Genomic DNA, 14,815 nt, shown 5'->3' on the forward strand with positions numbered 1-14,815 from the left:
GTGATGCAGAAAGGACTATAGACTGGAAGGTCGGAGGCCTCCTTTAGCTAGTGGTTTCATTCTGGACTAGTGAGATTATCTAGATATGTGGGTGGTCAGACACCAGGATGTGTCTGATGTCTGTCTCAGATGACATTTCCAGGCAATCCAAGGAGAAATGAGAAAATTAATAGTTTTTCATAAACATATTATCAATTAGAGGGCTAGGCAGGGTTGTTTGTTTTGCAGTGGTGGGGATTGAACCCAGGCTCTCACACATGCTAGGCAAAAATTCTACCACTTAGTTACCTAGCCAGCTCTGTTTTGTTTTGTTTTTTGGAGTCTCTTTGTTCCCCAGGCTGGCCTCAGGCAGTCCTCCTGCCTCAGCCTCCTGAATAGCTAGCTAGACCTACAAGCACACAGAACCACACTCTGTTTATATACTTCTTTTACTGAATAAGTTTAGACATTAAAAATGCTTGGATGAGTACCATATAGGACAGTTGCAAAAAGGAAATGTTATTGTGTCGTTATTACTTTTATTTTTGGATTTAACATATTATCTCAAATAAGGTAAATGGGAAGTGATACATTGTTTTTGTACTGCCCTTCCTTGGCAAAATTGAAAGCTGAGTCCCTAATTTCCTAGTTTTTTTTTTTTTTTTTTTTTTTGAGGGATGGAGTGTGCCAGGGATTGAATTGGGCATATGATCACTGAGCCACATCTCCAGGCATATTTTGTATTTTTAGAGACAGGGTCTTACTGAGTTGCTTAAGTGCCTTGCTTTTTGCTGAGGCTGGCTTTGAACTGGTTATCCTCCTGCCTCTGCCTCCAAAGCCACTGGGATTACAGGCATGCACCACCATGCCTGGCAAATCTTAGTTTTTAAAAGTAATTTGAAAAAAATAATAATAATTTCACTGGTCACTGGATCCCTATGGACCCACAAGTTCTGCTTTATGTGGTGTGCAATGCCTGGCAGGAGAGCTTGCAGGTGAATGTGTCCTGCTATGCAGGAAGCAGGAAGCAAGATGCTCATGTGTGGGCCTAAAGCCTGTCCCCTCAGGGCAGGACAAAAGTAATACAGGCCTTGGTCTACTCTCCCTCCCTCCTGCCTCTCAGGTCCCATCCCACCATCCTGGACATTCCCAACCAACTCTACTACGATGGAGAGCTGCAGGCCTGTGCAGATGTGGTGGATCACGAGTGCTTCTGCCACTGACAGGGTCTGCCTCAACAGGTGAGGCTGGAAAGAGCAGGACTCAGGCCCCCACCCCCATATCTTGATTGTTTACTGAAGGTAGGAAAAGGCTCAACTGAACACCAGGGGTCCCTCCAGTTGTCACCTTGGCCTAAGCTTCCTTATTGCCTGCAAGGGTTTTGGAGTGGGAAGGAAGGGAAGCAGGGAAGTCCAGCTGAGGATTTCTTCTAACCCTGTGACCAGGGATTTCCCATCATCTTTCATGGTGTGATGGGCAAAGATGAGCGTGAGTGCAATAGCCCAACCTTCTTCAACCATGAAGAGGCTGCCAAGGTGACCTCCTACCTGAAGCTGCTCCTGGCCCCTTCCTCTAACAAGGGGAAATTCCGCATGAGCCCATGAAGCATTGGAGTTATCTCGCCATACGGGAAGCAGGTCAGGCCCTCAGTTCCCAGCAAGGATGGGTCCTCCCCCAGGTGATACCTCTCGAACAGCCCTGGCCTCTGCTGGCCCTGTATCTCAGAAGAGTGCAGAGGTCAGCTGCCTCCTCCCTCTTTGCTCCCCAGCTCTCTGACCTCCTTCCTGCCTGGTTACTCTTGAATTGAGGTGACTGCATAAGAGAAAGATGCCTTTCCCTTCACTCCAGGTGGAAAAAATCCGTTATTGCATCACCAAACTTGACAGGGAGCTTCGGAGACTGGAAGGACTTGAAGGTGACACACTACTTCACATTCATTCTCACCTTCTTTGTACCCTTCTTTTTCCCAAATCAGAGACCTCAGCTCCTGTGCCACTGCTTCAGTCTAGCCCATGTCCCTGTCCCACCTCCACTGCCTTGGACAGAACTGGGTTTTTCCCCATCCTCTTGCTCCTCAAAGCTCCAGCTTATAGTTCTGGCATGGGATCAGGAAGCCTGCATGTTTAACAAACTCCCAGGTCACTGTGATTGGGCAGGTTTGAGGTCTTTGCCCTAAGAATGAAGTCCAAATGCCACAGCCTACCCCCATCTGTCATGTGATATTGTCACCTCATCTCCACCCTCAGTAGCTTAACACTTGCTCTGAGATGGTGATTTGAAGCTCTTAGTACAGAGAAAAATCACCTGGAGGGCTTTTAATACTACCAGGGCCCCTCCCAGCCAATTAACACTGATATCTGGGGGCAGAGCCAGGGCACTAGCATTTTTTACAGCTCCTCAGTTACAAGCCTGAAACCTACTCTTTTGAGATTTGGAGACATCTGCCTTGGAAAATTCTGATCAGGAGATCTGGGTTAGGGCCCCAGGTTCCATAGTCTTAACAAGTACTTGCTGATTATCTCCAGGAAAGTTTCAGAAACACTGTTTGTAGTTACTGTGTTCTTTGCAACACTGTTTGCTTTGTTCTGATGGCTTTACAGGCCCGATTCCAGAGCTAGCTTCACTCTTGAGGCTTGTGCTTCCAGAGCATGCTTCCTGTCCCCTGTGGCAGCACTCACCCACTGATTGACAATTGCCCAGTGTACCCTCCTTGCAGCTCAAGAGCCATTGGGCAGACGTCCCTTAAGTTTCCCTTGAACCCAACTATTCTCACGCCCTGCCTCTATCTCTTCTAGGTGGGCTCTGTGGAAGAATTCCAAGGCCAAGAACCCAGCGTGGTCTTCATCTCTACTGTGCGAAGCAGACAGAGCTTTATGCAGCTTGATCTGCACTTTAACCTGGGTTTCCTTAAGAACCCCAAGGTTGGAGGGCTGGTGGGTGTGGCAGAAATTCTTCCTTCCTCTGGCCCTTCCTTCCCTTGACCCCACCACTTCTTCCTTCTAGAGGTTCAACGTGGCTGTGACCTGGGCCAAAGCTTTGCTCATCATAGTGGGCAACCCCATTCTCTTGGGCCATGACCCTGACTGGAAAGCGTGAGCATTCCTGCCCTGTAATCCCTCATGGTGGCCACAAGTCCCAGCTTAGGCAGCTGTTATCTTCATTAGTACCTGCTTATGGCTCAATCCTCAGGATCAGTTGATCTTCATAAAACCTCCTTCTTATTTGTAAGTGAGCTGACATTTAGAGCTTGAGCAACCAAGGCTCAGATGTGGCAGGACCCAGGCCTGGCCTCGAGCCTGCGCTGGTACTCCTCATCCAGGCCTGCACAGCTCTGTGTGCCAACATCTCTGTACCCTACAGATTCCTGGAGTTCTGTACAGAAAACAGAGGGTATACAGGGTGTCCCTTTCCTGCCAAACTGGACCTAAAGAATGGACAGAACTTACTTCAAGATCTGAGCAAGCTCAGCCCCTCTACCTTAGGTATGGCTGGGCCAGGGTGGGCCAGGCAGGGGACAGTGTTGGAAGAGAAGATAAAGAAGACAAAGCATACCTCCTTTCTTTCTAGGGCCCCATGGTCATGACTACCTCCCCCAGGAGTGGGAGAGTAAAGGGGGCCTGTCCCTGCAAGTGGCGCCCCAGTGGAGGAATGAGCTCTGAAGCCACAGCTGCCTGCCTTCTCACACTAAGCCAATCCTTAGCCCGCTGCACCCAACCCTGAACCAGAACCCAGCTGAGCTGCCCCTCTAAGGGACAGGAAGGCTGGGGGAGGGTGTTTACAACCAAGCCATTTCACCCCTTCCACTGCTGGGGAGAATGACACATCAAGCTGCTTGTTAGCATTGTTATGGGGGAAGGGGAAGGAAGAAAAACTCTGAAAATAAAAAATCTTGTTCTATGCAAAAGCCTCTTGATCGTGTCTCCTCATCTTGGCCCCAGCTTCCTGTGTCCCCAAGCTGACCTGCAAGAGGGTGAGACTGTCACACCCTGTCCAGGGCCACATCTCCTCACAGCCTCCATGTCCAGGGGAGGAAACTCAGTGGGAAGCCACCCACCAGTTTCTAAGTTTAGTCCAGGCTAGAGACCATGCCCCTCACCCACCTCCCAGGCTAAGCCAGGCATGACCTCATCTCTGCTCTAAGACTCCACCCTTCTACCCTAGTCCTGCCTTTGCCAACAGGGGGCCAGTCTGGCAAGCAACTTGGAAATGAAGAGAGAGATGGGACTCTGGCTTGTAGCCAAGATAGGAACCAGACAAAGGAAACAGGAAACTGCCACACACGTGTTGGAACCTGTGGCCTTTATTCATGCCCCCCACCAAGTGCAGTGAGAGACAAGGCCCCTGCCCAAAGGAGAAACCCCAATCTACCTACCCTAGAAATGCTCCTCTGAGCCAGAAGTATATAAAGTGCTGGTGTGTGACCATCCTCTGGGGAGGGCCAAAGGGAGCAAGAGCCCTACCCCTGGACCAAGGCAGCAGGGAAAGGCACTGCTCAAGAAGGGCAGGCCACAGGCCCAGCTCCCAGAGGACAGGGAGGGAGGGCAGGCCTGCCACCACTCTGGGGGCTAGGGAAACAATGCAATCCTGGGCATGAGGGAACTGGAAAAAGGAGCCTTCAGCATGGAGTCCTAAGGATGGAGCTCAGTTTAAGCATGTGAGCACTGGTCTTCCTTCCCATAGCAGTCTGAGGCTTATGGTCTCCTTCATACCTCAAAACCCCGTCCCTTGTAGCATATCCTCCCCCAAGCCCTTCCAAACACTGGAGATGCCACAACAAAGGAGCCAGCAGAGCCTGTGTGGCCCTTGTGACTCCATCCTAACAGCCTCTGAAGATGGCTGACTCCAAAGCATCTCCACCACCTCTCTCCAAAGTCCTCACCCAGGCTGTTGGGGCTGTCAATGGAGAAGCACATGAGGATGACATCTGTGTCCAGATAGGAGAGAGGCCGAAGACATTCATAGTCTTCTTGCCCTGCTGTGTCCCACAAAGCCAGCTCCACCTGACAAATGGGCAATACATAGCTGACCCCAAGGGCCCCAACCTATACCCAGAGATCCTCTCAAACCACTAGTCCTGCTGTGTGCAAGGCACCATATTAATCACAGTGATAACAAACTCAATTGAGTCTTTCTTTAAAGTTCTAAGATATAAACTGGGTGTACTGCTGCATACCTATAAACCAGCAATGTGGGAGGCTGAGGCAGAAGAATTACCAAGTTCAAGGCCATCCTAGGGAACTTAACAAGACACTGTCTCAATATGTTTAAAAAAGTAAAAAGTGCTGGGGATGTAGTTTAGTGGCAAAGTGCTGCTGGGTTCAACCCCTAGTAACCCCTCTCCCACAAAAGTCACTAAAATGTGTTTGATTTTTGTGATCTCAAATGAATTGCTATCGTGAATACCACTTTAATTCTCACACTCCTTTGGGGTAAGTCATGCTATCATCACCATTTTGTGGTGGTGGGGAGTTTAAACCCAGAAGCAAAGGGACTTGGCCCTGATTACACAGCGAGTATGTGGTAGAACCAGAGGATATATCCAGGTTTTCTTTGGGGTACTGGGGATTAACTCAGAGCCTCATGCATGCTGGGCATGTACTCTACCAATTAGCCACACTCCAGCCCTTTTTATTTTAGATAGGGTCTGGATAAGTTGCCCACACTGACCTCAAACCTGTGATCAATCTTCATGCTTCAGCCTCCTGAGTAGCTGGCATGATAGGCATGTACCTCCATATGTGACTATATCCAGGTTTTCTAAAAGTACAGTTTCATTTCTCAAATTTTACTTGTTCCCACAGGAAAATAAAACAAAAATGTGAGTGAGTGGTAAGGAAGGACATACTACGTGACCAAGAACAGAGTTCCAAGGCAGGATAGGAAAGGGCTCTTGGCCTTACCTGCTTGCTGTCCACCTCAATGTCTGTAATATAGTTCTCAAAGACAGTAGGGAAGTAGCCTCTGGAAACTGATCCTTGCTGAAGACAATGAGGATGCAGGTCTTTCCACAGGCACCATCCCTCACAATCACTAGCTTCTTTCTGAGTGCAGCCTTGGCTGGGGCTGGCAAACAAGAGGCAGTAGTGATTTAGGGAAAAAAACTGGTAGTCCAAAAACTGCTCTGTGGCCTCCAAAACCTCTCCACAAACCTGGAAGAGAAAACAGAAAAGGGGGCTTGCATTGGCACATTCTTGCCAAGCACCAATCCTGTAGGAAACAGAGTTTAAGATTCCTAATTTCTGGGGCAGGGACAGGTCTTCTCCAATGGGTTAAAATATAGCAGTGCGAGGTGGAAGAACCCACTTGAGAACCAGAAAACATGACTTTCAACATTATCCACTCAATTGAGGGGAAACATTCAGCAAGGTGTTCAGGGATGCCTCCAGAAAAGCCAGCTATTATCTGCTTTGCATATTGGAGTCATGAGATAGATTTCATTTGTAACAAGATTTGATACATTTAAGGTTTAATAATTGCTAAGGTGTAATCTAGAAAAGATTGTCCCTCAGCTTGAGTCACGCCTGCCTAGTCAAAAACAAGGAGTCCCTCTACAAAACCAGATACTAGCATAACCACTTACTGGGTGGCTGATACGTAAGAGAAGGAATATTTACAAAGCCCCAAGGTGCCCAATTATTAGAAAAAAATATCAAGGGCCTGAATAAACTGCTGAAAAAAGATTCCTGAGTCGCGTCTTCCTTGCGGGCAACGGGGTCGTGACACCCACTCTTTGTTGGGTATTTTGACAAAAATTATTTACCTCAGTTTCCAGTGGCTTGTTAGGTGAATGGTGCACTTCCCATTTTGACCAACAAGGAAACTCTCTGAGGGTTAGATAATCAGAGTGTCAAGGACAGCACTCAAAGAAGGGCTATATGCCTCCAGAGTCTCTGCCTTTCTACATGGCACCTCAGAGGTGGAAAGGACAGCAGGAGGAGGAAAACCCAGACAGAGGACAGAGGCAGCAGCCAGCAGCTTCTCTGACCCACCCCACCCTGTCCCCAAACCCCGGGTCACACAAAGGAGGCTCAGTCCAGGCAGTGCCCACAGCGCACATTCGGACAGCCTGCCTTTCTCCCCTCTTCCTCCTGGGCCTGGTGGCAACACTAGGTTACTCAGCCCCTAGTAGGGGACAATGACTACACTGTAGGGAGTCATGCATCCACCACAGCAGAGAGACAGAATAATCCACTAGGGAATCACCTCCACCCACTCTGGAACAGCCCCTTCCTCCCTCTGTCCAGCTCACTTTTATGCCCTGCCCACCCCTCCCTGTGACTCAGGGCAAGGAGTCAGCTTCTCAGGGTTAGCATGTGTCCCTCATCACCAACACACATGAAGGAGCAGTTCATCACACCTGCAGTTCATCACACCTTCACAGCTCCCCTCACTTCCTCCTTCCCCAGGGAGGGGAGCCAAACTCCACCCAGCTAGATTCCCAGCCCTGCAGTCAGGGAGAAAGAGAGGGTGGGCTCTAGAGCTGAAATGAAATCTAGGCTGTTGGGAAGAAGGAGGGAGCTAGAGCCTGGGCTGAGAGGAGCCCCAAAAGAAATGACAAATGAGGACCAGTCCCTCCACCAACTAGGCAGGGAGCACAGGGCATGGTAGGTAACCTGATCTCTGCCTCAAACCTAGTTTTTCCTCAGTCCCACATCCTGTCATGCTGGGCTGAGCTCTTCTAGTCCCTGCATTCCACCACCTCACATTATATAGCCTGGGTCTGCTTTTTAGGAAGCAGAATACTCCAGCCCCAGGCTGTTTCTCTTCAACAGTGAGATGCTAGATGGCCACTCCCTCTCCTCCACTTACACCTTCAGAAAACTGGGATGTGGGGGAAGAGGACATGAGTCACTGAGAATTTATCGGAACCACTCTCAGGATCACAGAGGGGCTCTTGCTGATACCCCAAATGACAGGGAAGATGTGCCCTGCCAGCACATCCCTTTCCAAACAGGGGTTCATTGAAGTCTACCCAGGTGACTGACACTAGGATTTCTTCCAACTCCCCCACCTACTCCCATTAGTTCAACTTATGCAGCTGTGTAAACAGGGCTGGGGTAACTCCAACCCAGGCAGTGCTGATAGAGAACAATCACTACTGATCTACCAGTCACTTAGGCAAGAGTGTGCCACTGCAATCCCCCAGCAAGGCAACTGGCACCAGATGGTGGGAGGCAGAGGCCAGAACTTCAGGACAAGGACATGAATTAAGTGACCTGGAACCTCCAGCTCAGAAGACTTTCCCTCCAGGCTCTGGTTGGGCCAGAAGAGCAAGCAGCCCAGGCCAAGCCAGGACACAAGGCCCAAGGCCAAGATAGCATGAACAATAGTTCCCTGTGAGAGGAAACCCCAGAGGAACTGCCCCACTGACCCTAAAAGGGGCAACCAAACCCCACGCAGAGACTGAAGTGGAGCTGGAACGGAGCCTGGAACTTCTGGCGCCTCCCCTGAGACAAGATATGTGGGATACCTAGCTCATTCTCTTGATTTTCCCGAAGATCCAGTGGGCCTCCTACCTGGCTCACATCCCTTGAAGTTTGGGAAAGACTCACTCTTCAGTTGACACCTCTTCCTCAAGTTTAAAGCCAGAACTGAGAGAACTCTGTGCCCCGGGCTCCCCAGCCGACACCCCTAAAATAAATCTTTAGCCTAGCTGGGGAGTGTGGAGGGTAGATTCCTTCACACACTCATATGAACGAACACACACGGGCTGGATCCTTCCAGGTCTCCCCTACCCCATGCCCCAGGCAGTTTCCAAGGACTTTCGAGGGCAGTGTCCAACCTCCGCAGAACAATGGCATGCCCCAAGGGTCATACTGAGCCCTTATTCCCTCCATTCCACTGTCTGGGCCTGGGAGAACTCCCAGCCCATCCCTAGCACCCCAGGCCAGGTCCGCGCTGGGCCGTCTAGCTTGGGGCTAGCCAGGGCGTCTGGGCTGGGTTCCCTCGCCTAGGGAGATCAAGGCTGCTCCCTTGTTTCGCGGGGGAGGCTAGGGGAAACCGGGAGGGAAGGGAAAGGGCTCCCATCAGGGCCTCAGCAGGAGAGAGCCCCTGCCAGGCCGCTCCTGGGGCCCCTCACTGCAGTCCGGGAGGAGCCAAGCAGGCTGGACCCCAGCGCAGCCTGGATGCCACGTCCAAGGGGAGGGAACGGGCCAAAACCCCTCGCTGGACCCGCCCAAGCTCCCAGAGAGTGGAGAGGAGGAAGGTGTTCCTCCAGGAAATGGTACTCCCTTCTCCCGCTGCCCAGACTCCTGTACCTTCCGCTCCATTGCCTCCAGTTGCGTGGCCGGTGCAGGAGGCTGAGAATGACCCTAGGGGTCGAGCCCCGCCCCCGCCCTCCTTCAGCCCTTGGCTCGGCTGGCCTCTGGCCCAGCCCCAGGAGGCCAAGGGTCGCCTCCGCTGCAGCGCGAGGATTTGGGGCGCCTGCCCCAGGCTGGGTTGGAGGCTGGAAGGAGAGTCGCTGTGAGCTGCCAGGACTGCAGAGGAATGGGCGGTGACCGGAGCGGGTGGGACCCGGAGGACTTGGCCTCTGCCCAGCCTTCCAGCCCCTAGGGACAGATGGGCGTAGAGAAAGTTGAGAAAGTTGAGAGGTGCTCTGGGTGGCATCAGGAAGGGCCGCTGCTGCCCTCCCGCGGCCAAACAGCACCCGCTCCTGCCCCACCTGGGCGCTCTTGGGAGGCAGGACTGGGAAACCCGGGTGCCAGCGCAGGCGATGGAGTGGGACATGATGTGTGCAGAAGACCACTCTCTGCCACTAGAATCCTTGCGGACCTTCTGGGACCTGCAGACCCAGACCACCTTTCTGCCTCATATTCCCTTCCTTCCACTGCCTGGAATTTACCTGAGTCCAATTCCTATCTACTTCTCCAAGGGTACTACTCTTGGAAGTGCTTCTGGATCCCCAACCAGGAATACAGTTCCCACTCCTATTGTATTATTGTGCCGTTAGTGACGCTTAGCCCCCGTCTGATGTGTTACATACCGTATTTACCTACATGTAGATCTTTCTTGCAAAAATCACTGAGGAGGTGGACAAAGAAGGAGGAAACCTATCAACATTTTATTGACTTGTATATTCTAGGAACTACATAACTCAACCTTTTAAATACTTGTCACAATCCTTTGGTTTGGTTTGGTGCTGCGTGTGTGTGTGTGTGTGTGTGTGTGTGTGTGCGCGCGTGTGTGCTCGCAGTATTAGTGATTGAACTCAGGGCTTCTCTATTGCCAGCTACTTCCTTGGCCCTTTTTGTTTTTAATTATTTTTTTTCTGAAATTGTCCTTTATTTTGTTGTACTAAAACTGATACAAAGTAACATTTTAGTACAGAACCTCCCAGGTTGTCAGATCCTGTAACTGCCTGCACAACACCCATCACAGCCCAATCTGCCTGCAATATAGAAAATCAACGTGTAACCAATGCTTCAAGAATGGTCTATAGTTTTTCTCAGTTGTCTGAGCTAGAAAACTTGTACCTGAAAAAGAAAGGTCAGCATTGAGAACCGAAGCTTGTTTCTCTTTTGAAGCGCTGTGCAAGAAATCATATCCCTTTTTAAAAAAATATCAGTAATGGCTAAACTACAATCTCGTTTCTAGAATTACAAAGAATAAAATCAAGTCAAAGACATCTTGGTATTAAATGAAATTTTAGGAACAGTATTAAAATATGGATCCTACACCAATGACATCGGAGCCTGGTATAGAACCTACTAACAGGACACTGCAGGACACACCATTTAAGGAATCTTCAGCCAGACTTATCTGGCCTCCGAAGTGCATGCCCTTTGATTGTATTTTGAGATAATCTCTCACTAAGTTGCCCTGGCTGACCTCCAACTTGCAATCCTGCCTCAGCCTCCAGAGTTGCTGAGATTTACAGGAACAGATTACCACATGTGGCTCCAGAGCTAGTTTATGCCTATTCAAGCATCATAAATAATCCCTCTCTTTTACACATTTTATACACATCGTCCCACATGTTGCTGCTCCCGCTTAACAGTGGATTATCATTGGAGATCACTGCATGCATCATTAAATAAAGCATTTTCCATTGTGTTTCCACAGCTGTTTGGAAGAGACTGCCCAGATTCTCTTCAAAGCATTTAGCCAGTCCTTCACTGGTGGCTGTTTGGGTTGTGTCCAGACTTTTTGAGTTTCCATTTGCTCGTCTATAAAATAGGTAATAACTATCCTACTTTTTGGAATAGTCATGAAGGATTCAAGAGCATGCCTGGGTTAAGAACTGAAAAAAAAATGGGAGTTAGCATGATTGTTCCTCCCACACCACAGCCCATTTTTAAAATTTTTGGGGGATACCAGGGATTGAACTCAGGGGCACTCAACCACTGAGCCACATCCCCAGCGCTATTTAGTACTTTATTTAGAGACAGGGTCTCACTGAGTTGCTTAGCACCTCGCTTTTTGCTGAGGCTGGCTCTGAACTCTGGATGCTCTTGCCTCAGACTCGCAAACAGCTGGAATTACAAGTGTGCCACTGTGCCCAGCTCTAAGACCCCTTTTAAATGTCACTTCCTCCTCAGGTCTTCCCTTCCTGCTCCCCTGTTCTCTGTGGCATCCATCGCTTCCTACAGTGACTTTGTGCCAGGCATTGAGCTGCTTGGGGACAAGGTGGGCATCTTACTCACCCTTGCCTCCCAGAGGGCATAGCACAGAGAAGCAACTAGGGCTGGGCACTAGGAGAGCCCCTCCTGTCTGGAGCTATGCAAGGTGTGCCCTTCTCTCCACAGGATGAATGAAAGGGCCATGCAGAACTGGAACTCAGGCCACTGGCTGCTGGCACTGTGCTTCATGTAGCTGTGGACCCTCCTGGCCTTTGCTTCCTTGCAGCCTCCAACTGCCACAGGTTAGGGAGAGGCAGCAGGGACTGGGAAGGAGGTTTTACAGCACACCTGGAAAACTGGATTACACCCCACCCTGTTCCACACAGCGAGCAGATCTCGGAGACAAAGTAAAATTCATAGATTTCAGGGTTCTGACTCCTCCTTTGTTCATCACCCAGGCAACTGCTCCCTTCTGCTATCCCCACCAGGAGGATGCTTGGGCAGACCCACTGTTCTCTGTCCCTTCCAGGCCAGAAGGTGTTCTTCAGGGAGAGAGGCCCTCCGGTGGGGGCTTAAGTCTAGCCTCCTGGCCTAATTCTGGGGTTTTCCTTCTGGGATGGCTGAAGCCTATATAACTGGATGATCCTCCTCACGCACTGTAAGCCCTGGGGTCCTTGCCCTCACCCTGAGAAAGCAGGGAGGTAGGGGCGGGACCTGGTGCCAGACTTCAGCTTTCTTCTGCTCAGACCCAGGGTCCGCCAAAGGGTGATGAGTGCGGCTTCACTGGGGAGGAACAGGAAGATTTCATCTGCTTCTTTCTCCCCTGCCATTAGATTTTTTCTGTGTGTGATGCTGGGGATCAAACCCAGGACTTGATGCTGCTGGGCATGTGGTCCATCAGTGAGCTAAAACCAATGCCCTGGAAATCTCTTAAATAACCTTCCCCCAGCCAGGTGTAGTGGTGCACACCTGTAATCCCAGTGACTTCCGAGGCTGAGGCAGGTTGAAGCCAGCCTCAACAACTGAGCGAAACCTCGTCTCCCAAAAAATATAAAGGGCTGGGGGTGCGGCTCAGTGGTAGAGGTCTTCTGGGTTCAATCCCTAGTAGTTCCCGCCCAACACACACAAACAAGAAAGGAATGAAGGAAAGGCCTTCTCCCTAGCAGGTAGAAGCGGCTCAAGGACCAGCAGGTGGGTGGGAGGGGAGCAGGTCTGGAGGCCTGGGCTGGGGACCTGATGTGATGTGGCTGGCCCCATCAGTCTTTGTAAAGCAGGACACCTGTGAGGTGATCGCTTCTCATTGCTGCTGCCACAGGAACCACATCGAGGAGCACTCCCAGACCGTAAAATGCTCCTGCTTTTCCAGCCAGGTGGTTGGCATTATGCGGGCAAAGCCCTCCTGTGAGGATGGTGAGTGAGAAACTAGGCCCTGGTCAGTGAGACTCTGAGCAGAGAAATAAGGAGGTCTGGTTGGGCCTTTTCATCTTCTGGGGATCCAATTTCATACCCATCTCAGGGCTTTCATTATCAGAGTCTCAAATGATGGGGCACCCTCTGGGGGACAGGAGGGCAGATATGACTATCTCTGTGTTATAGACAAGGAAAGCTCTTGTTGTGTGCTGTCCCTCACTGCCCAGCCCACACCGACAGACAAGTTCCCTCATACTTTAGGCTTTCTGCCACACACAGCCTTTCAGACAGACTTGGGCTCTTCACCTACTGCTCTCTCCCCAGCCTCTTCCACATGCTCTACTCTAAACCCTGCCTTTACATGAACACTTGTGTTCCTTCACATCACCCTTTCCCACCTACCCACTCTGGCTTCTGTTCTCACGCTTAAGTGGCATCTGAATAACCATGCCCAGTGTGATCACATGCATGCCAGCTTGTGCCCTCCTGGTCTGTGGACCTCTGCACATGGTGCATAGTAGCTCACACACACCAAGCTGAAGATTGGTACCTCTGTGCCAATGACATGATTGCCTCAGAGACAACTTCACCTGCCTCCTTTCCCCCTCAATGTTTATGGTGAGAAGCTGGGACCTGTAGGATTAAAGTTGGTAGGGCTATGTCCCCAGGCCTCAACATTTCTTCCTCTCTGGGCATCCCAGAGTAGGCAGAAGACAAAGGAAACATGGGACTCCATGCCAGGGTTGTGTGGAAATGTGTACCTCATTCACAGACCCACCCCCCCCCTTGACTGCTGGCTGTGCTTGCAGAGAGCTTAGAGATGCACTCCTGCCTCCTGCCCCAATAGCCTCCATCATCCTGCAGAGGTGGTGGTGTCAGATGGAGCCCTGCCTGCCAGGGGAGGAGTGTAAGGTGCTCCCAGACCTGTTGGGATGGAGCTGCAGCAGTGGACACAAAGTCAAAACCCACTAAGGTATCCAGGTGGACACCTCATTCTACTCCTCTTCTTCCTCTTTTACCTGGGGCATCCAAGGGGGCACAGGAGCCCTGGGGACCCAGGATGGCATGACCCAAGTTGGTATCTTTGAGCAGTGAGATACTCACTGCATCCCCAGGTGGTCCTTCCATGTACAGTCAGACTCTGAGGACTGGTGTTAGGGCTCTGGATCAGAAATCCAGGAGTGTCTTTCTGGCAGATTTTTTGATGGTCCATATGCCTTGTTTTCTCTTCTTTGCCTATAGTGAGTTTGCTTCTGGAAAACATCAAGTCTATACAAACAAAGTGGGGAATTGGGGAAGCTATCTAGATAATTCAGGGAGGAGTCTCTCCTCCTACCTGGATTCCAGGTATAGTAGTCACTCTGTCCAACACTTCTCCATAGACTGTCCCCACATTCCCACAATTCTAAACTCCAAACAGTTCATACCTCCCTTCCTCTAGTCAAATTGTTCTGTCTGCTGTGACAGCCCCCAAGAGGATTATTATTTTCATGGTTTGTTGCCTATCCCATGAAACAAAGGGAAATTAAAATTTTATTAAAGTTGCTAGCAATTCCATGTGTGTCATGGTTAATTAGTTGCATCTCTTCGTCATCACCATTTGTACAGATGAGTGACAATGTGGGGCAAGCCAAGGCACTGCCTTCTACATTGCGTGCCCATCACCACACACATCAAACAGGTAAACAAACAAGAAGAGAAAGAAAGACAGCCTCAACAGTTTTGAAGAAAGCAACAATTTTTCCAGAGCACAGAACAAATGGAGCAGGGAATTTGACTAGATATAGAGCATCTTATCTGTAGGCAGAGAAAGGAGACAGCCATTCTGAATATACCTAAGCCTAGATGAGAGTGAGACCCACCACAGA

The 14,815-nt window shown here is 50.3% G+C and overlaps 1 protein-coding gene and 1 pseudogene across 1 annotated transcript; one reads left to right on the forward strand and one right to left on the reverse strand.

Annotated features, from left to right (window-relative positions):
- Window positions 1–4,644: 4,644 nt before the first annotated feature.
- On the reverse strand, window positions 4,645–9,705 carry LOC120884864 (uncharacterized). Its single transcript, XM_078041114.1, has 5 exons — window positions 9,641–9,705; window positions 9,237–9,527; window positions 6,740–6,803; window positions 5,880–6,128; window positions 4,645–4,979 (listed from the first exon to the last, which is right to left on the reverse strand). The coding sequence occupies exons 1-5, from the start codon at window positions 9,703–9,705 to the stop codon at window positions 4,683–4,685; spliced, it is 966 nt and encodes a 321-aa protein (XP_077897240.1). The 3' UTR covers window positions 4,645–4,682.
- Window positions 9,706–11,724: 2,019 nt separating this feature from the next.
- Window positions 11,725–13,919, forward strand: LOC144375666 (chemokine-like protein TAFA-3; annotated as a pseudogene).
- The last annotated feature ends 896 nt before the right edge of the window (window positions 13,920–14,815 follow it).

The sequence above is a fragment of the Ictidomys tridecemlineatus genome, chromosome 3 (genome assembly GCF_052094955.1).
Source record: "Ictidomys tridecemlineatus isolate mIctTri1 chromosome 3, mIctTri1.hap1, whole genome shotgun sequence".
NCBI lineage: Eukaryota > Metazoa > Chordata > Mammalia > Rodentia > Sciuridae > Ictidomys > Ictidomys tridecemlineatus.

Coding starts and splice junctions, on each gene's coding strand:
- LOC120884864 (XM_078041114.1), bottom strand. CDS start 9,705: ATGTCCCACTCCATCGCCTGCGCTGGCACCCGGGTTTCCCAGTCCTGC. Junction 6,129..6,739: donor ACAAGCCACTGGAAACTGAG/GTAAATAATTTT, acceptor TTTCTCTTCCAG/GTTTGTGGAGAGGTTTTGGA. Junction 4,980..5,879: donor TTGAGGTGGACAGCAAGCAG/GTAAGGCCAAGA, acceptor CCCATTTGTCAG/GTGGAGCTGGCTTTGTGGGA.